General features: G+C 41.3%; 2 protein-coding genes across 3 annotated transcripts in view; both read left to right on the top strand.

The window, feature by feature from the left end:
* The window catches only part of RB195_016594 (uncharacterized protein), a gene marked incomplete at both ends in the record, with an annotated part of 40,986 nt that extends 17,761 nt beyond the window's left edge, over positions 1–23,225 (top strand). The window contains 13 exons of one of the 2 annotated variants that reach the window (XM_064183192.1): positions 241–344; positions 397–511; positions 889–1,011; positions 1,934–2,032; positions 3,184–3,276; positions 3,333–3,513; positions 7,685–7,736; positions 8,018–8,085; positions 14,833–14,939; positions 21,564–21,650; positions 21,745–21,849; positions 22,679–22,755; positions 23,126–23,225. In XM_064183192.1, the coding sequence (XP_064039072.1) occupies positions 241–344; positions 397–511; positions 889–1,011; positions 1,934–2,032; positions 3,184–3,276; positions 3,333–3,513; positions 7,685–7,736; positions 8,018–8,085; positions 14,833–14,939; positions 21,564–21,650; positions 21,745–21,849; positions 22,679–22,755; positions 23,126–23,225 (1,311 nt within the window). Of the gene's footprint in view, positions 1–240; positions 345–396; positions 512–843; positions 1,012–1,933; positions 2,033–3,183; positions 3,277–3,332; positions 3,514–7,684; positions 7,737–8,017; positions 8,086–14,832; positions 14,940–21,563; positions 21,651–21,744; positions 21,850–22,678; positions 22,756–23,125 lie in introns of both variants that reach the window. The other variant, XM_064183191.1, reaches the window with a different exon arrangement.
* Positions 23,226–25,219: 1,994 nt separating this feature from the next.
* Positions 25,220–27,731, top strand: RB195_016593 (uncharacterized protein; the record flags this gene model as incomplete). Its single annotated transcript, XM_064183190.1, has 2 exons — positions 25,220–25,327; positions 27,639–27,731. 2 exons carry the CDS (start codon positions 25,220–25,222, stop codon positions 27,729–27,731), a joined length of 201 nt encoding a protein of 66 aa, XP_064039071.1.
* Between the last annotated feature and the right edge of the window lie 206 nt (positions 27,732–27,937).

The raw sequence follows: 27,937 nt of genomic DNA, 5'->3' as shown, positions 1-27,937 counted from the left end.
GAAGTGGTACATTTCTCAGTCACGTAACATTCCTTCAGAAAGCTGTCTGTCCATAATGAAAATCACTCGGAGGGCGCAATCGTACATTTAGCGTAGGAGATAAATAAGTGACTGGATCAATGCACTACTGCTAACACAGGACTAAAGTTGACAAAACTTCGTTAGAAAGAAGTTAAAAAAACTTGCTCTTTGCTACTGAAAAACCACCAAAGGCAAGAACGAATGTCAGGTTGATTGCAGGTTAACTGGACCAAATATTTCATTATGATGGCGCCTCCTGATACGCACAGCTACTTTCTTGCAGATCCTTTGGTTCATGTTCCAAACAGAAAATACATAGAAGAGTTAGTTGCTCTTCATTAATTAAAATAACAAGCATGTATTTTCTCGATTTAGGTTGGACGGAATTCTGCAGAATACACCCAAAAGGGTACTAGCAAACTTTGTGATTCTCCACTACATCCTTTCATGGGCAAAATATTTAAATGACGATTATAGGACACTGCTGAAGGTGAGAATCTCTATTGATAGGATTACCATCGGGTGAGCTCGCCTTTTTTCTAGAGTTTTATTTCTCTCGTAGCGTTCATCTTGTCAATTTTTCTCCGACGTACTGAAGTTGCTTTGTTTTTCGCTTCCCTGTTGAAACTCCTACCCATCATTGATCCGAGTTAGTTCCGTGTGTGTATGTGTATGACTTTATTGTTTTCCATATTTCGCCGCTATTGGTAGCCACTTCTTAGCTCGAGCTCAGCTCTTCCGAAGTCTCATTAAAAAAGTCTCAGACACGTCGTTTTAAAATGAGTTTCAAAACGCGGTTTTCACTTTATATCATTATTGCAGAATATGTCAACACAAAGCGAAATCGAATTAAAAGTCGAATTTAAGGAATATATGTTTGACATTGGAGTAGAGGACTATCCTTCGAAATCCACTTCTTGTGTCACTGTAACGACTAGAATGTTTGATGCTGCATTCACGTCTGTATATGGACAGAAATTTAATGGCAGTGTAAGTGCAACACGCTCAATTATCTACTTGACAACTTCACAGAGCGCTGTGGACGTCCAACTCCCTGCTGTTTTTCATGCAACTTTCACTTTCAGATAAACCTGAGTAGTTTACGAGCGAATTCTCCCATGCGTATCTAAATATCCTAATTTTTGTATTGTAGCTTTGATGGAGAAGCAACAGCAAAAAATAATTCTCTTAACGGAATTGATTTGCGAATGCTTTTACTGTCCATCAACTACCTTTCCCATTCCTGTGCTAATATTGCTAATATTGACATTCAGTATGATAGTATTTTTTAATCAATTTTTCAATACCTTATACACAAGATACCACTTAGCATTATAAGTCAAACAGTTAAAAAACTGTGTTGCACCTAAAAGAGATATATTCGCCTTTCACGAGCTTCTCCTTGGCCGTAGAAATAGCCGCAGAAATAAATTAGATTATTAGGCGATCTAATTACTCTTTCTTAGTCTTTAGAGATGTTTTGTCCACTGTAATAGTAAGGGGGTCATTTTGCCCGATCGCATGATTGGGTACGATGAATTCTACCTAAATTCGTGTACGTCTTACTAAGGCAACTTTATTTTGGACAAATCTTCGTCAGTTGCCGGGAAGAATAAGATCCGATGTCGATCCTATTAAGGATGATATTACCACAGCACCACGCTGCCAGATTCCGCGCGGAGTTGTACCACCCTCATGACTCCTCTTACAGTCACTTCTTAAGCGCATTTATGACTTGACTTGACTGAAGCGTTTTCAAAATTGTTCTTGGTGATGAGATGGCGGGTAGGGAGGCGAGCTGATTTCCGAAGTCATCAGCTTGACGATCGCACAGTATCGACTGTCTGCCGAATAAAGAAGCAGATTAAGAGCTACGACTTCTGTGTTTTATTACACAATGCGGATAATTTAGGCTACCGAGAAAATAGTGGAAAAACTCACCCGTGAAATATTTGCCTCTTTTAAAGAAAGAATAAAAGAAAACAAATGGATGACAAGAGAACAGAAAGAGGTTTGTTGTTTTAAGTAGATGATCATATTTTCTCAAACATTTTCCTTCGTTACTCAAACAAAACCTTGCTGATGCAACAGAAGGATATCTTCGTCTTCTGGCTATCGCAAGAGTTATTTGTAGAATTGTTCATACATTGCTTCCGGAGACACCGAATTGCATCCTTCTGATTTATCAGGACAGTGTAATTGGGCGGAGAATATTCTCCCTGTGAAGTTCAAACAATAGAATTTTATTCCTATTTTATACTCTACAATGCGGGTTATCAGTTCTCGTACTAAAACGCTTCTTCGTGCTGTGTCTTAGATGCAAACGAGATAATAAAGTCTGCGTTAAACTTAATGTGACATACCGACACATCTGGCGTACAGAATACCCTAGGATGGCGATCCAATGCGTGAAGCCACTGTTTTATCCTCACAGATAAATCTGGTACCAAATTGAAGACCCCCAAAGAAAGGAGGGGTTGGTTGGCTAGGGGGAATCACACCCTCGATTGACCATGCTGCAGCCACAACAAACTCTCACGGACGGCACCTCTTCACTCAAAAAAAGAGAAAAAGAAGACATTTCTCAGCAGTTTTCCGCGAAGGCAGATTTGGGTTATGCGGGCCTTAATCCAGGAAGTCTTCAAATTAGCAACATTTTTTGCCGGCTGTATGTATTTTCGTTTGCAAAACAGGTTATATAACATTATGCTATACAATAACGGGCTTATTCTGTCACGTGTTTATTTATGTGTGCGTATGTGAAAAGATTTCCCAAAATGGGTACAACGGTGTCGAATTTGCTCGCCATCACCGCAACGCTGTGATGGCCGTCGGACTGGTGCAGTCGCACCGCAAAGCGGTAAAGTGGGCAAAACGGACGCATGTTGTGGAATCAGTGTGCAGCTGTGCTGCCCAACAACTCCAAATAGAGTTGTTAAGAACCTGGTGAGATTAAATGAATAAATGAAGATTCATAGCCTTGACAGCAACATTTACTTCGTTTCACCATACGCCTGTGAAGTCTAGTTTGAATATTACATTACAATTGATATACAATCGGTAACAACGTTGAAGAGGAGCTAAGCAGCTGGATCAGATACTCTGACATTTTTCGTCGGGTCAAATAAAGAAATATTGTTACTGGAATTGCTATTGTTTCAGTTTGCAATTTTGAAAGCAGAACGAATGAAATCTCACGTCGCCTATGAGGATGTCCATTTCAATGAAACCGAACTAGATAATCGTCACAAAGATGCGAGTTTTTCGTTTGCTTCATAAGAGACAAGCACCGTGAAAAAAATTCGTTTTAGCTCATCGAACTTCAACATCTAAAGTTTCTAGAGTTGGTGGACAAATATGACTACTCGCAGAGTATATCGCTCTTTAGAAGATTGCTAAACTTTAATGTTGCGGAAGTACTCGTTCCGAGCCTCTTAGCTAGCGAAGAGGAGTTCATAGGTCCCTTCTATGAAATAGAATTCAATATGGTGGGTGAGTGTTACGTTTATTGAAGAACTTGATTTTAACGAAAAAATGAAGCAAGGTAAGTATTTATTTCTGAGCATGAACGTTGGAATTGCGCAACAACGAAGGTGCGCTGTTAATGTGAACTGTCATTTATGCTACTTGAAAGTGCCTGCGTTCGAACATTTCCTGTGATTAAAATGATCCTGCTTTCCTTTTTACACCACGTAACCAAGGACCAAGGAGAGCACTAAGTTAGGACCCTCAAGCGAGTTCTTGCCATTGTCGCGAGCAGTACACAAGTTACGTATTACCTATTGACTTCTCAAAACCTAGAAATATGAAGGAGAAAGATTGCTATACCTACCGAGCGGAAGACATCATAAAGAAGTTAAAAGAAGAATGCCATGCTTGCTGGTTTAGAACACGGGCCACCAGAGCTATAAGCCCACCAGCAGCTCTTTTTTTTCGAATGGTACTTTTTGTTTAATTGTGTACTACTTTTTAACTAGAACCAAGATTGTTATAGATCTTTATTCTGGCTAACGTTTCGGTGTCGTCGCCTTCTTCAGAGCCTGGAAAATCAAAGACACGTGTAATCTACTCCTTCAAACGCCTCATCATCCCCTAAGATATGACTTAGCAAAAAGATTATTCAAATGCAACGTCAGAAAAGCAGACCACCATAGCGCTCACTTTGATAGCCACAAGTCGTGATGTTAGCGGACCACCAGTTGTTAGAGTTGCGCCGCTAGTAGCAACTAGTAACGATGCCCCCGCTTCTGACCCCGTAGATCAAAACCCACAAAAGTCTTGATATGGCGCCAGCTCGTTGGTCACAGCGATGCACTCTTTCTTACGATTCATGATTGGACTTTTGGCCGTGATATAAAACGCTTAGAACGTCTGATTCGCGTACTAAGATCGTGACAGCTATCTTGAAAGGGGTGCTGACTGTCATGACTTTTTGTTTCTGGTGCACTTTCCTTTAAAAAACCATTCGTTTCAACAGTAGGCTCCCGCCAGTGGAAAAGTAGTACTGTGTAGTCCCCTATGAAAGGAGAAATGGGACGGGTGTAGTGTAGCGGTTACAGCTTCCGCTTCCTGCACGATCGACCAGAGGTTCGAATCCGCCCTAGTGCTCACCAAGCCTTTCATCCCTCCGGGGTCGATAAATTTGTACCAGACTTGGCAGAGAACACAATAAAAACACAGAATTGACACATCGGCTAGCCACCGCAAGTCATTGTATAGACCAGTTACACGTTCGTAAACCTCAAACGATTCTGAATTGAAGTGAACGTGGTGGCGCGTCCCAAGTGGATTGAGTAACGCCAGAGACTTCATCCCTTATCCTTTATGATCGAGAAATGGAATGGTGCTGGTTCATTGAACTGATCCTGATCATTGAGCATCAGATCTTCTAATATGGTAGTTCGGCAAAACGTTATTCGTTGAAGGTGCCTACAACGAACGGTGAAGAGATGTTCTCGGCTCAAACGTTTGTTATAGTACCGTCGTGATCTGGTTGGTTTAGGAGTAACAATAGTGAATTAGTCGATTTAATCGGCGGGAAAGTGTTAAGTAAGGAGGCGATTCCCCGCACTTTGCCGAAGCGTGTCGTCCTTGAATACAGGTCTGTCTAGCCCTGTTAAATCTGGCGGTATGCTGGACAACAGTCCCTTCTCGATCCACAGTAGGAGTTCTCTCAGAACACCACTCGTCACTGTTCTATACCCTGCAATACTTGGCTTCTTGGTTGTATACCGAGCGTAGCGAATAGCTCATATCGACAATACCCGCAGTTCAGCGTTACAAAACGGAAAGTTGTTACAAATGTTTTCACGCCAGGAAAAGCTTTGGACCTTTTAGGGTTGAGCTCTAGCCATAGCGTATACTCTAATGAATGACTGGATTTAGTGTATCTCAGTAGACCCTTCATTCATTGGACCTCTCAGGGTGTGGGCTATGACAGTCTGCTGGACAACAGCACCGTCTGCAATATCTCCCATTAACTTTCTCTAATTTAGTGTGCACATATATAACTTGTACATGGCTTGAGCAGTTAATCAAATGTCTGATTGCATTTAGCACATACAGGATCACCGCGAGCATGCAGCCATCAGAGTTGTATGCCCTGTCCTAAAACAGTGGAATTTTCGTGACTGCTTCAACGCTAATAGACAGCTTACTCTTCGGACTTACCCGTTAGCTGAATGCAGTCTCAATGGAGAAGTAGTAAATTTTGTATGTTATCTTTTTCCTATCTGACGGAGTCTGGCAACATTACTCCTTTCAAACAACAACGAGGATGATAGCGTTGAGGACGGCGAAACGCAGAAGAGGATTCTGATGTTTGGGATGTCTGCCATCTGCGAAGAACGGTTTTTTACGCTGGCTGACAATCCGATGCTGAACATGATCTACCTTACTATCCAGATGTGTGTCACGATATTGGGTGGATCAAAGCGATAATACAAGTTAGATCAGTTATTAGACTGATGCCTTCTGCTATTTCTAGTTTCTTGACAAAGGTGTCAAGAGCGTGCAGCTTTTTCTTTCCGTCTGTGTCAGATCTTATTTCTTCCCCATTTCGCAAATTTCATCACTTATGGACGTAGAAATCATAACAGATCAAGGACTTTATTCCGTATTTACGCATTCAAATATTTTGAATATGGTCGTATGACCGTATTCAAAAATTTCAGTGTTGACAAATTGTCCCAGAATTGGTCCCTCGGGTTCCAAGGATTTGGTTGGCAATTATGAACGCTAGTGTTCACTGGATATTTATAGCTCTGCGTTGTGGATTTGAAACTGGGGTGGAGGCTAGCCGCTCTACATACAAGTACGTTTTTAGACAAAGGAATCTGAAGATAAAATGGGAAGGAACGAGAGAGATAAAAAGAGTTTCTCGAAAATGCCATATTCGGGCAATAACAGTTACTGCATCTTTGTGCTGCTAACAGACAGGAATCGGACGCTGTGGAATTGTTGGGAAAATACGGCCCTCAACAGGTACCGACTAAGACTTCCACTCACCGAACAATATGGTGGTTTACAATTTCGGCCTACAATAACCTAACGTTGTACCTGGACTTACCAGGTTTTGAAGAATGCTCAACAATTGGAAAAAACATGCAAAATATAAGAAGTGAAACGAGAAATGGTGGGAAAATGATGCTGGGTGCTACCCTAAAAAGTGGACGTTATGGCTACTAAACAGTTTTCCTGAGGTCTGACTCACCAAGCAGTGTTAATTGATTTAGTAATTACGTTAATCAGCATAACCTCCTAAGCTTCTATTTGGAATCCCAAGAACTGAAACAATTGTTTTTAACTCGTTGTGACTTCCTATTGGTTGGAGGTTGATTGCGAAATACTTCTGAAAATCGGTATATGTAACTTCGAATCAACGGAAATCGGACACTTGTTTGCATAATGGCAAAAGTTTGTCCAGGAAAGCAGAATAGGGTGTGGCGCGTTTCTACAACAGTCTTTGGATCGGGGCCGTAAGCGACTTCGTCGCACGCACTACTGAACACACAGGATGGCAGCCAACCCGGCTAAACTTCTTCACAAAGTTCTTTCAAAGAAAATATTGATACTAAATTCTCTTTTTGTCTCTGGAGAAAGAAGAAGCCTGAGAAACCACCGCCTATGAGGTCGTCTCAACGGGAATCCTCCATTCATTTGTATTACGGAAGAAGTGGCTAACTTCCTTTGCCTCACTCTGATTACATGTACTTTGAGATTATTTTATAGAGATCAAGTGTGTTTGCATGAATTCCTATTCAACTCAAACAGATTGCAGAACTTTCTGTTCTCCGCTGTTGGTTTCTGCAACATAATCAAGCATTTCCAACTTACCTCTTCCAAACATTTTGATGTGGGTGGAGGTGCCGAGTGAAAGCAAATGAGGAATGAGCATTCAATTTATTAATTCGTTTTGAATGAGATAATATGATCGTGGTCGTTTTCTACTGAAAATTATGGCACTGAATAGAAATCCTAAAAGAAAAGAGAGCAGTGTTTTTAGTAGGTCACATCCAGTAAGGCGGTCCAGGTCAAAATATGCACATCCGAATTGAGCAGCGACAGTGTTAGTAGAGTTGAGGATTGCAGAACAAGTTTTACAGAATAGTGCTTGTTATTGCGTATCCACATTTAACAAAATGCGATTGAAATTCAATTTCAGTTATACCTGTATCCTTCCTTCACATGCCGGTTTTTCACAGCGAATATCCAGTGTGAGTTGACTTCATTTGTGAACTTGGCACGATCATCTTCAAAACTGGCTCTTACGAAATATATTACAATATCAGAAAGTATTATGCTACTCTACTAGGTTACAGTAATGACCGTGTGGTACTGCATATTATGGTAACTTTGGATGTTATTGATATAAGTATTGAGGACTGAAGGACACCATATTGCCTACTGTTCTTGACTTTCACCCTAACTGGGTGACAGTCAAGATGAGTAGACAATATGGTGGTTACTTTTAATTACACCTATCTGCTCATTCCAGCTCGTACAGTTATGGGTCAATCGGTTCCATAATCGCACATGAGATCATACATGGATTTGACATCGACGGTAAAAGTTTTCTTCACATTAGTTCGTCTATGACATATACTAATTAATAAAACTAGAACTGAAAGAAACATTTGAGGTATAATGAGGTGGATACACAATTACATTTATTTTGGTTATGTGTATTCAGTTGTTAGATGGTACCTTCGCTTTTCCGGTGGTTTCGTTCGTGATACAAATGATCCATTTGTGCTGAAAAAATCGCAATACTTTGTGCCACGCATGGTGTCTGATAGTGTCGCATCTCAAAACTGCTCGAAATTATGAACTCTTGGTTTTTTCGCGCGCAAGGATTTTGTCGAGAAATGAGAGATTCAGAAGTGGCGAAAGGAGTAGCGAGAGGAGGAAATTTATGATTGAATGAAAATTAGTAAAAATGAATTTGTGGTTGAATTACTTATGGTTTTACACGATGGTGTTTCTTGTTCTGTTTCGTTCCTCAAAAACCAGCTCATCAAAGGCTTGTTTTTTTTCGCAGGAATAACCTTCGTTTCAAAACTACGCCTATCTCTCTATAAGTTAAGTCAAAACGGGCCAACATTAGTCATGCCTGTTGATGACTATTATCCCAGGGAAGGTGTCGTTAGTGAAACGAGGCTGGTGCAGTTAAAGGCATCACCCTACGAACCTGTGGTGTGGTTCCTTTGTAGTTTCTGGGTTTGTCTCTGAGCGTGAAACTGAATAATTAGGATGAAAATGTATCACATCCTTGATCTATCTCTTTTCGTCGAAAATGAGTAGCTTTGCGTAGAGTGACGGAATTTTGGTCGTAAAGTTTTTACGTCACACACAATGAATTTTGTTGTAGTCGGTGGTCGTGCGACAAATCATTTTCGGTGTTAAGCGTGTGATGGAATTTTCTCGTGTTTACTCATGTAGGGTTGTAAAGGGAGATTCGCAAGGGAAAGGAGTCGTAAGATGGTGGGCATTGAGCAGCGGCGTTACAAAGTGTTAAATTAAGTTACAGGCGTAGGACAATAACTTGAAAACACTAAAACTTATTTTTGACAGTGCACAATATGTTGACAATGTGAAACTGAAACTACGCAACTTCAACACCCAGCTAAGCCAAATTTTTCCAAAATGGACTAAAAAGAACTCGAAACTACTTCTACAAGATAAAAAGTTTGAGGATACATAGTTTTTAGCAGTTTGAATGATAGTGCAGTGGATATGATAGAATTAATTGCCAAAAGAACTCTGATTCTGGCCGCATTGCTAGTTATAGAATATTACATATAAGCTGGGCTGAACAGAGAACAAATGGGATTTCTCCCATCCCGTGCAATCCAACATTTGGAACTCTCTGAAGGGATATAGTACAGATAGATAAAATTCTCGACTATAACATGCTGGAAGGCGATTAGCTCAACATTACGTTCCTTCGACTTATTAGACTTTATTCAAGATCATACAGTTCTCGGCGTTTACTCGAATGTCCAGGTTTTAGGATGTTTTTGTATTCCATAAAAACGTAGCGACGTTTTGAAAAATCACTCATATACTTAGTAAGAGAAACTGAGAAAACCTTATATGCAGAACTTCTTCTTTCTGGACCATCTGGTTCTGCCAAACCTTGATTGAAAAAATCGACAAAAAGTCGAGAAATATTTAATTTGATCCTTTCTAAATTCCAAAAAGGAGGTCCGAAAACAAAAGAATGACTACTCTGCTATGACTATGTTTTCCTATTCTCACTCATATATTTGGAAAGAGAAATTGAGGGAACTTTATGGACAAATCTTCCTCTTTCTGGACCATCTGGTTCTGCCGAAATTTAAACAGAAAAAATCTACGAAAAGTAAAGAAATCTAGAGATTTGTCTTGTCTAATTTCCAGGAAGGTCAGAAGGTCTGGAAACAGAACCGTGGCTACTTTTTAGACTTTTAGTGCAAACCTGATATGATGAAAACACATCCAGAGTGCTTCTCTAAGTTCTCTTTTCACAAAGTTCTTTTTCCGGAGCTGACAATGAAAAAAAAAGAAAACAAAAGTTTGTGTCGGGGTGTTAATCCTGCGTGTGCCATTCATTCTTCAGCTAATTTTCGACTCCTCCTTTTGCTGCGTCTTCAAAACACAGGAAATTTCTAGTACGTTGAATCAGTAGCAACGGAGAAATGTAGTTGTCACACTAGCATTGGAGAGTGTGGAGGATAATATGCGGTATTCAATTCGCCACACTTGACCCATATTATTTTCGGAACTAACAACAGAACTGAAAGGTTACTTCGAGTTGAATTAGAAGCAATATTTCCCAACATATTTAAAGAAGTTCTCTTGTATTGATGCGAAGAACTCCAAAACGTGCGTATTTGGTCAAAAGTGATTGATTTTTTTTTGGAAAAATTGCTTGCAGGAGTAGCTGTTCCTTACATGACGTTCTTCCATGACTGTTTTCGACTTCTAGATAAAGAGTTTGTGGATTAAAAATTCCGCTTTGGTCACCGACGACATGTTATTTCTCCATTTTTGAAAACATTGCAGCTTTGCTGCTTTTGCAGCCAATTAGCAATCCAATTACTACCGAAACAGGGACCTTTTACGGCTGTTAATGAGGTAAAATAATAAGTTTTTCACATGTTCGGATTCCTAATAAAGAACATACCAGACTTCATGGCCTACCCATCGCTCCGACTAGGAAGAGAGTAGTTTATGTGATTATCTTCGTTTTGCCTTCAATGATCGAGGTGGCGAAGAGTACAATGTCTGCTTTTTTGCATCAGTCGATGCATACAGTACAGCTCGTCTTTTGCAGTTTTCTCAGATTCTTCCTTCACGCAAACTTCACGATTGTATACGTGAATTCATAATCTTTATTATTTTGCTCGTTCAAAAAAGAAAAAAAAACCTTCAAAAAAGCATCAGTTTGAGAGTTTCTGGAGAGGCAGTTCTTCGTATATTCCGAATTCACGTTATTATTTATAAAGTAGCGAAGTTTTTAGATAGTTGAAAATGTTCTCCAAGTTCAATGTCAACGTTGTCAACTGCTGTTTTCTTTTAGAGGACCTAATCCGGTTTTTTGGAACTCCCGGTTTTTTCATGCCAAAAATGTTATCTCAGGGGCAAGACGTGATTACGTACGGCATACGATGTCATGGACATTCTTCTTTGCTATAGAGATGTTGAATTAACTCGCAAGTACTTTTGATGTCTTCCAGAAGAGAAAAAAAAATGAATTTTGTTTGTTTCCCAGCTGCCCTTACACCTCCAAACCTAACATATTTGCCAGCTTTTATCCTTTAGATGTGAAAGGTGCAATTTTAAACGTGCGGATATGGAGTCTACGGATGCCTCTATCCACAGTGAAGCTTTGAATTTATTCTACCGTAGAGAGAGCTTGCTTCTACCATCAACTGGACCTGTGCTGCAGAAGAGAAAAACACCATGTGGCGTTCGGGATTGTTTTATATTTGAAGTATGCTTGACGCTTACATGAGTCTGATTCTTACCAACACGTGAGGGCTGCAGTAATCGCAATCAAGCATTCGAGTGCAGGGAAGTGCTTTGGGAAGTTACAACTTTATAACTTGCTCAGTTGTGTGGTTCCGGTTTCTCATGTATTGCAAAAAGAGCCCTTCGTTCAAAACAGTGCCAAAACCAATCTACAGCCAATCGGACACTATCGTGTGAACTTCGACGATCTTTCTTGTCGAGACATCTGTGATATCTCTGTGTGTCGTTTGCTCCGCTACGGGGGACACCCATCAGAATTGATCACCTTCATGAATGTTACAAACTGCACCCTACTATGGCGATGCTGACGAGAAGAAGACAGAAAGATGTACAATAGCTGTGAGAATGCAAAGAATCTCCCGTATTAAATGTCGACGAAAAACTTTGCTTTTTAGTCTGCGTAGACGAAATTAGTGCAAAGTTCTGTGCATATCATCTGCACTGTCGGTAATTTTAACCACAAATGTTTGAGGAGGAAATTGATTTGCCACCTGAGGTGTGACTGAGAGGATAAATAGATCAGGGCGGCGAACTTTGAGAATGTGTGGGAAGAGTAGTGCTCATGTTAGGTTTTTTATGCCTACTGTTGTGTTTTATTGAGCCACTTATTATCAGTGAATTACCGTAGGAAGTCAGAGGTTGAGTACTAACTTTCCGGGTTTAGCATGACGGTCAAGATCTTCCGTTTAGCTAAGATAAACAGAAGGATATCTGAGACGTGGAAACATGAATCACACAGCTGTATGTTATTTACATAGGTTCAGGATTGGTCATCCTATACTGCTTATCAAAGATTGCTAAGATAGACAGCGCGACGAGCAAGCCAGTTTTGATATTCACCGATTTACGTTTGACCATCTTTTGACTATCGTTCTTCAGTAGAGCGATTTTAAGTGTGCAACAGCTCTAACATGGATTCGGGATAAGATGCACAGCGTTGATCAATCCCTATGGACATACGACTTTAATCCAGAACCTTTTGAGTCAGCTGCTGTAGGAAATGATCAAAGATGATTCGATCAGAACAACACGAGAGGTTGCGCAAGAACAACGACTTTTCAACAGTCGTCTGTCATTTAGAAAAGTGAAAAAGTTGGACAAGCGGATGCCACATAAACGGAGCGAGTCCCAGAGAAACTATTAATTTGAGGGCAGTTCAACGCTTCTGTTGCGCAACAAGAAAGTTCTTTAACACCCAGTTAGTAACAGCACTAACATTAGCATGTCTGTGAATTATCGTCTAAAGTGGAACTGGAGTAAGACAAAGGCAGTGGCAGGATGCTTCGTGTCCAACTTCATCGATTACGATTCTAATCGATTGTGTCATAAAAGAGCTGATGGCTGGTCCTTTTGGCTTTCTTAAGGTGTCGTATGAACAATCTCAAGTACGGTCCACAATATCGTTGTATTCTCAGAAAGCTGAACGAACGCTGATAAGTGTAGGTAAATGTGGGTCTCTCCGAGCCAACAGCACCAATGAGGGTTGATGGGCAGCGAATAGAACCAGATAACCCCTGAGTGTCGTGCTGTAGAGCGAAGACAAACGAGTAAGATTTCATAAATGCGGGCTGAGGTCTCTTCCACATTCAATTTCTTGACCAAGTGTTTCTGAGTGACTCCAACTGCGCACACACAGCAAAGGGTCTAATTATTTACCCTTTTCCTTATCATGATGTGATTTTTGAAGATTTTTTTTTTGCTGAATTATGTGAATGAATGCGGATGAATACGACAGACTACATTTTGTACTGGCATCACAAGCGTCCACGAAAAGTCACCTTAGTTGCTCCGGTCGTGTCATGACAGGATCAGCAGACGTCCTTCTTCAACGTGTTTCGAGGAGTCTTTCGGGTTCAGCCTGAGAAACCTCACATGGCGAAAGCGGATGTTAAGGGCAAAGGTAGTAAAGGAGGACCACAGGGCAGTTAGCGTCGCAAAAAATTTGAGGATAAATGTAATATTTTGCATGTTATGAAGTGGATTGAGGAATGGATCATCTCCGCGCATCCTCTTGCAGGACCCTAAAGTTTTGGATATAGCGGATATCGACAAAGATACAGCTTGGCAAAAGCAATAGCGTCGGACGAAGATGATTGTCGATTCATTGAGTCAAATAAGTTAATGCCTACTGTGAATACTGAGAAAGCGAATAAGGTTAATAAGACATCAATAACTACTAATTTACGGTCACCTTGATCATCTTGACTCCCGTTGATCTTCGAAATGGTCGAGGGGGCGCCAGTAATTCTTCTTTTTTCCGATCGCGTGCCAGAGTCGCCTGGTGGTTCCTCCTTTCGCGTGAGACACGAAGAGAGTTATAATTTTCTTTGAAGGACTTCGTGAAGAAATCTGACCATCGGGTCGGCGGTCTTCCTGTAGTGCGCTTAATATCGCGGGAACCCAGTCGCTCACGGCTATGGTCCAACGGTTGTCGTTAAAACGCATCACGTGTCTGGCCCACCTTATTTTACTTTTCTTGGCGAACGCGGCGGCTTCTCTAATCTTGGATCGGTGGCGTAGGAGTGAACTTCGAATCTTTTGTTTCACTTGCGTGAAGGGGATTACTTCTAGCATCACTCTCTCAATTGCGCGTTCATTGACGCTCATCGCGTTTTCTTCCTGCTTGCGAAATGCTTACGTTTCCGAAGCATAGGTCAAAGCAGGAGGTACGGTGGTGTTGAAAAGGTGAGCACGGAGCGGGGGGTTTCTGCTCTTCTTCACTACATCCTCGATGCTCTTATACGCTCCCCAAGCCATTCATCTCCTCCTGTCCAACTCGGGGATCAGGTGGTTCATAATGTTCAATTCCCGACCCAGATAAACGTATCTGGTGCATCCGGATATGTTCGTTCCGTTGAGCGTGAATGGGCATCCGAGACCCATCCGTTCCGCATGAACATCGTCTTTTGCAGATTCAGCTGAAGACCGATGTATCCACATGTTTCCTCGAATTCGGTCAGCATTTCAGAATTGTTTGATAATACACTGTCTCAGTACACTTGATAGTACAATGACTTGCGGGAGCTAGCCGATGAGTCAACTCAGTATTTTTGTTTGTTTATCCTCCCAGACAAGTCTGGTTCCAATTTGTCGACCGCGGAGTAAAGAAATGCTTGGTGAGCACTAAGACGGATTAGAAACCCTGACCCTGGCAGCGGAACCTCTAGCTGCTACACTACTCCCGCCCAAATTTACAGATTAGTTCTGCAAATATGATAATTTCACAGCAAACTCAGTATGCTCGATTATCTGAATTTTTTAAACGGAGTCATATAATTCAAATCCACAAAAATTCAGGAATAGAGCATGATGAAAATGGAAACCAAAGAACTTTTAAGAGGAACGATTGGCTAGGATATACTAAGGGAGCAACATGTCTGGAGAAACAATACAACAACTCTGTGGTTAGTGAGCGTATTGGTTTTTCACTTCTAAACTATTCACGCAAAATTCTTTTGAGAAAGATATAGCTCTCATAACGTACTCCCTCCTTCATTTCAAAACGCCTCATACGACATTTTTATTTATCAAAGTAACATTGGAACTCCTTCTGTGACAGCTCCATCAGGAGCTCTGTTATTTTGCCCTCAGTGCTGCTAGCGTTGCAAACCAAGTTCCTTTCGGCTCGTCTTGATTTTTGCAAAAGAAAAGTCGTTTGGTTGAAAAGGATCACAGTTTTAGCATAACAGCTTTGGTTGCTTTACAGAACCGGCTGATTTTGCTTCTTGCTCACTAATCTTTGTGAAGGCTTCTCATATCGATCTTGGTCTACAAATTGAGGTTGCTAACACACAACACGAACAGTCCTTATAGTGACGTAGGTAAACAATGATAATCGCGTTGCAATAATTCTTAAGTTTCGTCGGATTTTCTGCCTCATTCAAATACTCGCGGTTTCACATATGTTGCGAATAGTTACTACATACTTTAACAACTATTTAGTTTCACTTTCAGTTCCTCATATTTTTATTTTTGTTATTAATTTTGCGTTGGTATTCTACGTTCACGCATGACTTTTTGTCGATAATATCGCATTTCAAGGAATGATGTGGGAATTGTGTTAACTAGGTCACCGCTTTGGAGTTCCTGCAGCACATTCGGGAAGTAATAACATAATGCTCACAGCATAACGCTTGGGTCACCTCTTATCATTTATTAGGTAAAAGTGTTTTCGCTGGTTCTTCTTCTGCGTGTTTGAAGCTAGCACAAACTCATCTTCAGTTTCCTTCATTTCGTTAGAAAGTCACTCTAACGAATCTGGAATTATAATTTTGATTTTACGTCTTCTGGAATCCGTTTTGCATGTTTCGATAAACTTTATTAACGACTTTCGATCTCTTCGACCGTCACGTCTACTTGCCTTCCCACCATCTGGCGAAAAATAGGAAAATATCATCGAAGAGGTTCTATGCTATTATATCGGAAGGGATCGTTATACCGGTTTCGTTTCATTGTCGACACTGTTCTGATGACCAGACGTTAGTCAAGCGCAGGGTGAGTGATGACAGAATTCAATTATACGATCAGAAAGATAGATTTCAAGCTAAAAGTAGGCAAGACGGTGTTCATGAAGAAAGATACCATATTCGTACCCAGAAAGATTCGCCCACTGCAGAAATTTGTTACTTATGATGGAATGGTGCTGATTGGCTACTTCTCGAAACCTCGACAAAAGCTAGTAACACTACTTTAGTCTTCATTGTAACGGACAACTACTTGTGTTTTTTTTTCATCCGAGGAGACGACTTTGGTAACTAGCTCTTAAAATTCAAATCAACTTTTTGCTATTAACCTATGTGTGAAATGGAGAGGTAATAAGTAATAATCATAGTAAAGAAATTCGTTAAGAAAGTGAAGAAAATGGTAAAAGAACAACCAGATAAGGTAAAAGGAATGCAAATAATTCTAAATCAGAGCAAATAATTCTGATTTGCTATATTTTTGTTTGCGCTACATTAATCAAATCCAGTATTATCAAATTTTCTTTCTGCAACTTTCGTCATTCTGAGCAGATTTCCAACTAAACTAAACTAAAACGTACGTAAAAGAAAACTAAGATAACCAAAAGAAAGCGAGAAATCGGAGCAAAACCTCAAAATAAAAAAGATTGTAAATCTTCTGTGAGGAGTCACTATATGTATCATGAATAGGTCATATAATATTCTTATTGGGCTTATTCCGTCACGTGTGTGTGAGTGTGTGTGGTTCACGAAATTCTAAAAGGAGACGGGTCCCACGGCGTCAAATTGGTGCACTTTGTTTGCCTGTCGCAAAAGGTGAATGAGGCGCTCCAACCGTCTCATAGCCGTGACTTTCTTTCTCCCTGTGACTCCTCGTGTCCATTTCTTAACACGTTTTCTCTAGGTTGGCTGCATGTTTTCATCCGAAACTGGAAATGCGCTTGCAAATGACTGCTTAAAGAGTAACCAGCAGTTTACATAAACTGGGTTGTTTACGTCATTATGCGTTAAAACATCACTCTGTGATAACTGTTAGGAGAAGCTAGTGGGAAAACCCATACTTCGTGTAATGCTTTCAAATTGCGTCTATATTATGTTCGTGGAGAAGGAGTGTTTGAAGCTAAATTTTAAATATTCTACAGATCTAGAGCTGAGGCGTTTAGAAGAAAAAACTATGTTGTATTTGGCCTTTACCCATAATGAAAAAGAGGAGGAAAGCGTTGCTAAAAAAACACAATTTTCAGATAAAAGAAGAGCCCAGTAGTATTAACTCTCATTGATAAGTAAAGGCGAGCAAATCGAATACCACAGAAAGTCGGAATTCAGAAATATATATATATATATATCGTGATAGTGTGTGTATGTGTAGATGTGTGTGCAAGAAATTTGAAAAGGGGGTGCGACGGGTCCACTGGCGTCGGACTGATGCGCAATAACTTCCTGTGCATGTCACAAAAGGTTAATGGGATGTTTCATAGCCATGGCCACTGGGCGCGTTGCTTTTCACTTTTACGACTCCTCCGCATGACTATTTCCTTCTCCGTTCGCCTCAAGTTGGTAGCATGCCTTCGTCAGAAAGTGGAAACACTCATGCAAACGGCTGCTTAAATAGTAGCAAGATGTTTATGTGATCTGACGTAGAACGTTATCTTCATCAGTAGGATTAATTCTTTCACGTTATTTTGTGCTAAAACATCATTCATTGATAACTCTTGGAGGGAAACAGGAGGAAAACCCAAATTTCGAGTAATACTTTGAGATTGGGTCTACATTATATTGGTATCGATGGAGTGTTCGAATATGAAATTTGAATATTCTCCAAATGTAGAACTGACGCGGTTAGAAAGAAAGCTGTGAAATCTTTTGCCTTTATTTATAATAAAAAAAGATGAAGGGAGATTGTTAGAGATACACAAGTCTAATTTCACAAAGAAGGGCACTAATATTGATTTTCGTTGATCAGTGAAGGGGAGCGAAGCGAACACCACAGAAAGTTTGAGGCCCAACTTTAGCCGAACGTTCCGGCTGGTATATTATAACGGGCTTATTCTGTCACGTGTGTGTGTCAGTCACGTAATTCGAAAAGGGGGGGGGGCGACGGGTTCATCGACGTCGGATCGGTGCGCCGGCGCCAGACACCTATAGAAGGGGTAACGATGGGTCCACCAGTGTCGGATTGGTAGGTCGACGCCAGATATCCCCAGAATGGGGTGTGACGTGTCCACCGGAGTCGGATTGGTGTTTATCCATACTGGCACCAGATATCCATAAACATGGGGTGCGAGAGGTCCGATGCGCAATAACTTCGTATGGATGTCGCGAAAGGTAAGTTAGACGTTGCAACCGTTTCATATCCATGGACACTGCACGTGTTGCATTACACCTCTATCTGAATCCAGCGGGTATCTATTTCCATACACGTTTGCCTCAACTTGAAAGCATGCCTTCTTTATAAAGTGGAAAACCCACCCAAACGGCTGCTTAAGTAGTACCCAACACTTTACATGATCTGATGTGGAACTTATCTTCATCAGTGTGATGATGTTGTTCACGTCATTTTGTGCTAAAACATCATTCATTGATAACACTTGGAGGGAAACAAGAGGAAAACTCAAATTTCGAGTAATACTTTCAAATTGGGTCCACATTATATTGGTATCGACGGAGTGTTTAAAGCTGAAGTTTGAATCTTCTCCAAATGTAGAACTGGCGCGGTTAGAAAGAAAGCTGTGAAATCTTTTGCTTTTATTTATAATAAAAAAAGGTAAAGGAAGATTGTTAGAGATGCGCATGTACAATTTCACAGAGAAGGGCACTAATATTGACTTTCGTTGATCAGTGAAAGGGAGCGAAGCGAAGTCCGGCTTTAGCCGGACGTTCAGACTGGTATATAATATCGCGCTTTCTTGTGGCTCAGATTACAGATTAGAGATTACTCCATTGCGGTTAAAAAATCTGCATCTTTTCGAAAAGACATCAAAGAAAACCCTTGGCAGATCAAAGAAAATTTTGGTATATACATATATATATGTATATATATATATATATATATATATATATATATATATATATATATATATACCAGTCTGAACGTCCGGCAAAAGCCGGACTTCAGACTGATTTTAGCTTCGCTCCCCTTCACTGATCAATGAAAGTTAATAGTTGTGGTGTTTTCTGTAAAATTAGATTTCTTTTTTTAACAACGCTTTCCTTCTCTTCTTTATATTATAAATTAAGCTGAAAGATTACGGAGTTTTCCTTCTTAATGCGTCAATTCTACATTTGGAGAATATTCGACCATCAGCTACAAACACTCCTTCGATGCCAGAATAATATAGATACAATTTGAAAGCATTACTCGAAGTATGGGTATTCCTCCTGATTTCTCCCAATAGTTATCACAGAATGATGTTTTAACATTAATTGACGTGAAAGACATTATCCTACTGATAAAGATAACGTTCCACGTCAGATCACATAAACATCTTGCTACTATTTAAGCAACCATTTGCATGCATGTTTCCACTTTCTGAGAACGGCATCCTACAAACTTGAGGCGAAAGAAGAAGGAAATAGGCACCCAGAGAAGTCATAAAGGTGAAGAGCAAAGCGCCAAGTGGTTACGGCTATGAAACGGCTGCAACCATTTACCTTTTGCGTCATGCACACTATGTTATTGCGCTCCAATGACCTGGTCCACCGACGCCGGTGGATCCGTCGCACCCCATATTATAGCAATCTGACGCCGTTGGACCCGTCGCACCCTCTTCTATAGGTATCTGGCGCCGGTGAACCCGTCCCACCCCCTCCTATAGCTATCTGGCGCCGCCGCAGCAATCCGACGTCAATGGACCCGTCGCATCCCTTCTATAGGTGTCTGCCGCCGGTGGACCCGTCGCTCCCCTTCTATAGGTGTCTGCCGCCGGTGGACCCGTCGCACCCCCTTCCATAGGTATCTGGCGTCGGCGCACCAATCCGACGCCGGGTGGACCCGTCGCACCCCCTCTTTCGAATTTCGTGACACACAGACAAAAACACACACACACCCACACACGGACTAAGCTCGTTATTATATACAAAAAAAGACAACACAAAACAAAAAAAAAACCAAAACACCCAAAGCCAGACAACCACCGGCCCAAGCCCCACCACCAACACTGGCGCCGGAACCCGCGCACCCCCTCAGGCACGCCGGGCCCGCGCACCCCCAAGAGCCGGCCACAACCACGCCAGAACCCCACCCAAACCACGGCCCGGGACCCGGCCCCACAGGAGGCCCGCGCCCGCGCACCCCAAGGACGCCCGGGCCCCACCCCCTAGGACGGCGCCGGGACCCGCCCGCCAAGGAGCGCCGGCCCCGCACCCCCAGACCGCCGCCCGCACCCCCAGGCCGGCCGCCCCCCCACACCCAACGGGCCCCCCCCCCAGGACCCGGGCCGCGCACCCCAGGACACACACCGCACCCCCAGGACCCCCGCCACCCCCAGGAACCGGGCCCGCACTCTGCACCCGGCCACACCCCGCCCCCACCCAGCGCGGGACCCGTCCACCCCCTATGGTACGACGCCGACCCGTCGCACCCACTCTAGACCCCGGCCCCTATAGATTCCGGCGCCAGTGGACCCGTCGCACCCCTTCGATAGGTATCCGACGTCGGGGACCCGTCGCACCCCCTTCAAAACCGACGCCGGTGGACCCCTCACACCTCATTTATAGCTCCTAGCTTCGAGGCTTAACTCGACGGTGGACCCGTCGCACCCCCTTCTATAGGAATCTGTCGCCGGTGGACCCGTCGCACCCCCTTCTATTGGTATCTGACGCCGATGGAGCCGTCGCACCCCCTTCTATTGGTATCTGACGCCGGTGGACCCGTCGCACCCACTTCTATTGGTATCTGGCGCCGGTGGACCCGTACTCCCCCTCCTAAGATGTCCGGCGCCAGTGGACCCGTCGCACCCCCCTAAGGTATCCGACGTCGGGACCCGTCGCACCCCCTTCTATAGGTATCCGACGCCGATGGACCCGTGCACCCCTTCTATAGGTCCGACGCCGGTGGACCCCTCACACCCCATTTCATAGCTCCTAGCTTCGAGCACAACTCGACGCCGGTGGACCCGTCGCACCCCTCATTTAATTTCGTACACACACACACACACACACACACACACACACACACACACACACACACACACCACACACACACACACACACACACACACACACACACACACACACACGACTAAGCCCGTTATTATATAACATATAATATATATATATATATATATAAAAATATCATGATATATATATATATACATATACATCATCGACTAGTGGGGTTGATGAGACTGGTCTTTGATAAAAACAAAGTTGTCTGTCGCTGTCGAAACGTCATTCCAATAATAAAGTTTCACCAGAACTTCTTTGGCATAACAAGAAAACATATATACATGACCTCAGCTGCGATGAAGATGTTGTTATACACTGCCCTGGAGAAAATCCTTGTCTCACGTTGGATGTAACTGCTCCGGCCGATGTTTCGAAAGATTAGTATGCATTGAGTATTTGTAGATCCCTGGTACCGAGTTCAAAGTAGACGGCTTCCGCACACTTAGTGAAAACATGGCCGATGTAGAAGGTGTTAAGCAATCATTTATGGTATGTTTACTACGTTACCAAGCTTTTAGTAATTTAATAATGATTTAATAATAATTTAATTGATAGTCTGCACTCGTAAACATTTCTTCTAAAGGCGTATAAAAGCTATCAGAAAGAAAAGGGATATATAGAAGAAGGTCGACTTTTGACAACGGAAGATATTACGGCAGACCAGCTGTTCTTTTTGGGATGGGGCATTGTAAGTTTTTGCTCCCAGATTCGAGATATTGTGTTTCCAAAATATGTTTTTTTTTTTTGGCAGAATATATGCATCCCTCTGCTTTCTGTTGTTACGACTACCAGTAGTAGAAGAGAAGTGATGAGTTTCGCAGCATAATGAAATAAAAAGAGTCAATTCTGGAAAACTTGCTGTCGTCCTGGTTTTTGTTAATTGCACAAGATTTATCGTTCTCATATTACCCAAAACAAAATAGATTAACAAAGATTTGTAGAAGAACAAATTTTTGACTCTTAGTAGAGCAGGATAGCTGAAAAATCGCATCAATGTTTAGACATCACTGCTCCTGTATGCTATCCCAAAAAATAAATCCGTTAAAAACTCTTCCTTGCTTCCTAAAGCAGTTAACATATTGTCAGATGGTGTCTGCTTATTTGTGGACTTTTTTTTATCACTTCAAATAAAAGCTCTGCTACGGGGAATGCTGTGCAAATTGGAAAAAATGTTCTTCAAGTGTCCTAGCGACGCGTACATTTTCTTCAAACTACAGGCGCACCTATAATCAACAGTAGGACAACAAGTATTTAAAGGAAATTCAAAAGTTTGTTGTATGGAAAAAATGGATTTCATGGAGGAGATCTATTTGTTCTGGTTGTTCCAAACTGTTTAGCCCCTTCAAGCTAAAGAAATTGTACACCACCTACAGAAACGGTAGAGGAACATAGTTCTGCGTCTTTAAGCACTTATTGTAATTGTGAGATTACTGTTGAAATATGTCTTTGGCTTCCTCTCGTGCACTCGCACACGCAATTTCAAACAAACTTTCTGCACACTGATTGTTGCTTTACAGATACTTTGCGAGAAATACGGCGAAGAGGAATTGGAAAACGCTATCCTTGTGGATAACCATGCACCATCAGTTCTAAGGTATTGTAGTGTGCTTGTAAACTACTGTTGTCTCGAATCAGATACCTTTGAAAAACCGGAACTCAGGCCTAGTTGTAAAATAAATGCGTCATTCAAGAGTGTCCAAAACTAGTTTTCCATCAAACGCATAGGCAGTAGTGATCTGTATTTGTAGTGTAGATTAGGAACAGTTGAAGCAATCTCGACTGTGCGATGCAGTCCTTCCTGAATTTCAAATCCATTAACAACGCTGAACTTTCAGTTGTACCTTTCTAGCACCTGAGACATGATAGTTTTAACTCAGCTTTTTGCCGAATATGTGTGTTTTGATCTTAAATGGGGAGCAAAATCCTAACTGATTTCATTTACTGAGATTTGATGAAATTTACAGGGTTAACAATGTTGTATCCAATATAGAGGAATTTGCTGACGCCTTCCGTTGTTCACCTGGCTCACCAATGAATCCTGAGAATCGTTGTTCGGTCTTCTGAATCAAGTATATGAAGATTTCTCACGCAGCGTGCTTCTTTACAGACAAGAGTTTTCAATAAAGTTAAAGTCAAAGTGTTATTGGTTGCAAAGTTGAAGTCTACTCAAATAAGTAACATTTTATTTCTCGTTCAATTATAAGTATACATTCATAACTGTTGGAGTTACACTGTTGTTTATGAGCTGCCTTCCAACACCAGAAGATGACTTATACGCGAAAGTTCGACCTTCCTTGAATCTTGGCATAGAGATTGCAACTTATCGATAGTCAAATTTAAGCAACAGCTAAGATTGTAAGCAAACCTTAGTACGGCTAACGTTTCGGCGTTGCCGAAACGTTAGCCGTACTAAGGTTTTCTTCAGAGCATGGAAAGGAAGAAGATTTGCAATATATCCTCTCAAATGCCTCATCCAGAACAAGTCATCATCCCTTAGGATATTACACTCGGAAACAAAACCAATAGAGCCCAAATCGTTGTGCCTACCTCAGTAGCGGCGTTGCCGCGATGTTCCTACTTTCGAGCTCTGACGAAGGCGACAACTCCGAAACGTTAGCCGCAATGAAGTTTGGAAACAATATTGGCTATTGCTTAAATTTGACAATCGATAAGCTGATATGATTTTCCTAAATGTTATATCACTTGTCTGAAAATACCGTTATTTTAGGGAGTTCAGTAAATGAATTGCCCACGCTGCGTGCACTTCTGGAGAGATCGCACTCCGAAGCATTGCATTCCGAGTGGTCACGCATTTTTCCCGAATGTAGAAAGATGAAAAAAAAAACCAAATAAGAAAATAATCACTCTAGCGTGATAGAGTAGGTTGTTGTCGCCTAGAAGTTGCTTGTGTTCTTTTGACCGTTAAATTGATAATGAATAAGTTTACCTAAGAGAGATAAGAGATCGTGAGAAAGTTTGAAAAACAGTGAGCAGCGAAATCCATCAAATTGCTGAAATATGAAGTGCCGAAAAGTTTGTTTGCGCTTATCAATGAATTCCTCAACTTAGAATAGGATTTGTGAACATAAGTGGGGATGCCACTCGCTGGAACAAAATCAGTGTTCCAATCCTCCCGGATAATTATGGCAATCATTATCATATGCCATGGTTTAGAAGTCACCATGTAATACGGCTCTTGGCTTTGCAACGAATCTGTCTGAACAACTGTGTACTCGCGGAGAATTTGCCAGTAGCAATCAGGATCGGAAGCGCTCAATATATGCAATTGATTAACACTTTAAACCTTTGATAGGATCCTCGACATTGACAAGCATTAACGGGAAACCTGGCAATCCTTTATCGGACAGACAGAGCGTTCATTCCGCAATCGTGCTAATTGTACTCACTCACTTTGCAAGAATGATAAATCATGTGACTTTCTTGAAATTGATTGCAGACAAGTACTACCTAGTTCATGTGAACCCGAAATTGTAGCCGGTAAAAAGTTTAAAGTGTTTTATATAAACAAAACCCTCAAAAATGACCAACAAAGCAGGAATTCATTTCGGTGACCAACGGGCATGTTAAGAGTAAGGTGACCTTTGATCTCCGAGATCTGATCCGATGCCGCCTTATTTGTTGTTCGAGGTGATCGACCCAATACAATGTTACAAAGGCTACCTAGCAACTCCACCATTTTTATCGAGGTAAATATAAGCGTGCTTGAACTTACTGCCCTCCTTTCACTGAATTTTGCTGTTTGCTAAGTAGCAACTTGTCCTGCCATGAGTTTTTGAGTTCTTACGTTACATAGTTCTATCTCTGATTTTTCTAATCTTACACTTACTTCACTCTTAGGTAGAATCTGAAACGTTCCATCCCCTGCCTTTTAAGATTTTTCGACTTAAGAAATTCGAATATTTTATGAACTCGATATCTTGTAAGCTTTACTTCTATTTTTGAATAGAATTATCCGTAGTATTTTTGAACTTTAAGAAACGATTTCGAAATATGATTCTGGCGATTACTTTCTGCAGGCCAACACATGAATCAAACACATGGAGATTAGGAACTGTCAGGATGGGTCCAGTGGAGACATGGATGTTCTTGTCGAATTAGATCTCGAGCCTGGCAAAAATGCGAACATGAGGGAGAAAGGATTGAAGGTTCAGTCGATTTCGCCCGCGATCGTTTGGATGCGTTTGACAGTTCTTTTCTAAGTTTCATAAAGTTTCATTCACTACGAAACCTCCTGTTCCAGAGAAATATATTGAACCATGATTGAATGGTAATCCATACGGGAATACTATATCATTTTCGTGATAGGCTACCTTTAAACACACTGATCCACTTCCACCGATCTTTTCAAGCCTTACTCACTGAAAAGAATTGACTGCACTAGTATCATTCACCTTAAGATGCTGACGGCGTTAGTTGCTGCCGGAAAGAGCCGGAATGCTTATTTAGTAGTGAGAACGCGACTTTGAGAATATTTTCGATGTTGGTTTTCTTCCTGTAGTAGATTTCTGAAGTGGTTTCTCCAGTGATAGCTGCGAACAGAAATACGGAGTTTGGAACCTGGTTTGCAGATGTCAATGGAGAAACGTAGAGCATCCAAAACAAATTTACTTCAGTTCAGCTCATGTTTCAAGTTCAGTGGATCGGTTGACCAAAGACACCAGTTTGGCGGACAATTCCACTTTTTTAATAATCGTTCTAAATATTTTGTAGACCATTTCTTGTTTTTAATAAGCATAATGAAGCCTCGAACAACCTAGAAATCTCAAATACTCTGTTTTGTGATTAGTGATGCTTGATATTTATTTATTTACCAGCATTTTTTGGAACATCATAATTTCTTTTTTCTATCAACGCTTTCTTTAATTTTTTTTTATCCGGAAATTTAAGCATAGATGAAAGATTTTGTGGTTTTTCCCTAAACCTCAGTTCTATATTTGAAGAGCAATCCAGCTTAATTTTACATCTTTGTTTCTCTCAAATGTCCTCAATTTGGAAACATTATTCAATATATGAGTTTCCTCTGTTCTCAGCTATTAGCAAAGAATGATTTGCATTCAGACGTGAATATCAATATTGTAGTGATAAAAATAACGTTCTACTTCAGATCGCGTAAACTGTTGCCTAGTATGTATTTTATTTGATCAGCACGTGTGTTTCCTCCTTTTGAAGAAATGGTGAAAGCAGCATCATGGAGACATGCCGGGAAATAGATGTGTGAAGGAACCATAGAAATCCATTCTACTGCACTGGGGCTCCCGCTCACCAATCCGACGCAGTAGGAACCGTCCCTCCCAATTTACAGCTATCTGGCTTCGGAGCACGAATTCGACGCCGTAGGACCCGTCTCACCCAAATTTACGGCGCTGTGGCTGCAGCGCACCAAGCCGACGCCAGTATGCGACTCCCTCTCTTTTTGAAATTTCTGGGCTGAGACATACGCATACACGGGCGCACACACGTGACAGAATAAACCCGTTAATATGATCGCGTGATAGTTTGCAAGTTTGGGAGTATACATTCACATAAAAGTTTATTTACCTTCACTAAAAAATGAAAGAAACTAGCTTGTCTTATCAAAGACAACATACAAAAATAAGTTTGGACAATGGTGAAAAGGTAGAGTGCGCGCCTTCAGTGAATGGCGATGGTTCGGTACCGTGCAGAGTTTTGCATCATTATGGAGTATTTTCGTGACACACAGATAAACACACACATTCATACACAAACGGACTAAGCGTGTTATTATATATCGTGATTTTACTTAATACGGTCAATGGCATGCCAAAAAGAACAAAAAGACAGGAGTGTATAAGCAGAAAGGAGAACAAACGAGAAGATGATAAATGTTTCTTTATTTCTCTACAACAACCTTCAGAGCAACTCTGATCGTTAAAGTAGCACAAAAATTACGGACACACGTGCATTACGGCATGAACTCATAGGACACATGGCTTAGATCCTGAATTTGCGCAATTTTGACACTGAATTGGCCTGGCTTCCCTCGGAGCCGCTGACAATGATTTATAAAACCCTATAACGGTGAACGCGTAGAAAGAAAGTTCGTAAGAAAAAATTTCGGAGGGATGTAGGAAATGGGATAAGCTCCAAAGAATTCTGACATATTGTCCTCACTGTGGAGAAAAAAAAAGGAAAGAAAGAAGATTATAAGGATGGAATCACTCCGTAGAGCTCACAATTCAATCTTACCAAGAATTTCTCTTTTCCTTTAGTTTGCTAGTAGTTTTTCTTTGAAATGGTTTTTGAGTAGAGGTTCCTAAAAATAAAGCCAATCAAAATAAGCTGGCTGAGTTCACACGAAACGGTCGTTTGTGCTTATTTGCGATGCAATTCTTTGTTTTTTTTTTTTTGAAGTGTCCTTTATTTTTAGTTTGGAATACTGTATTCTCGAGATATGGAGCTGTTAATGATGCCAAAGCATAAAACCTAATTATTCAGATCGTTTACAACTTTATTTCTTCTATATCAAGCTTGATCTCTGCCTTGCCTGATCAGGATCCGACAAAGATTCTAATTCGGTGCCCGCAATGAAATACAAATCTTTCTGTACAGGTCTTCCGAGCAGTGCTGGTGAGTTTCAGGAGGTTTCGTTTTTTAAAGTGATGAATTATTGTATCCTCCTTAGAACAGCAGCTGCATGCATTTAGTTACTATACTGCGCTATTCAATAACTATACTATTGAAGGTGGGGGAGAGAAGTAGCTCAGAAGTATCGAGGCAGAAAATGCAAACTCCTC

The sequence above is a fragment of the Necator americanus genome, chromosome II (genome assembly GCF_031761385.1).
Source record: "Necator americanus strain Aroian chromosome II, whole genome shotgun sequence".
Taxonomy (NCBI): Eukaryota; Metazoa; Nematoda; class Chromadorea; order Rhabditida; family Ancylostomatidae; genus Necator; species Necator americanus.
This window is presented reverse-complemented; position numbering and strand designations above follow the sequence as displayed.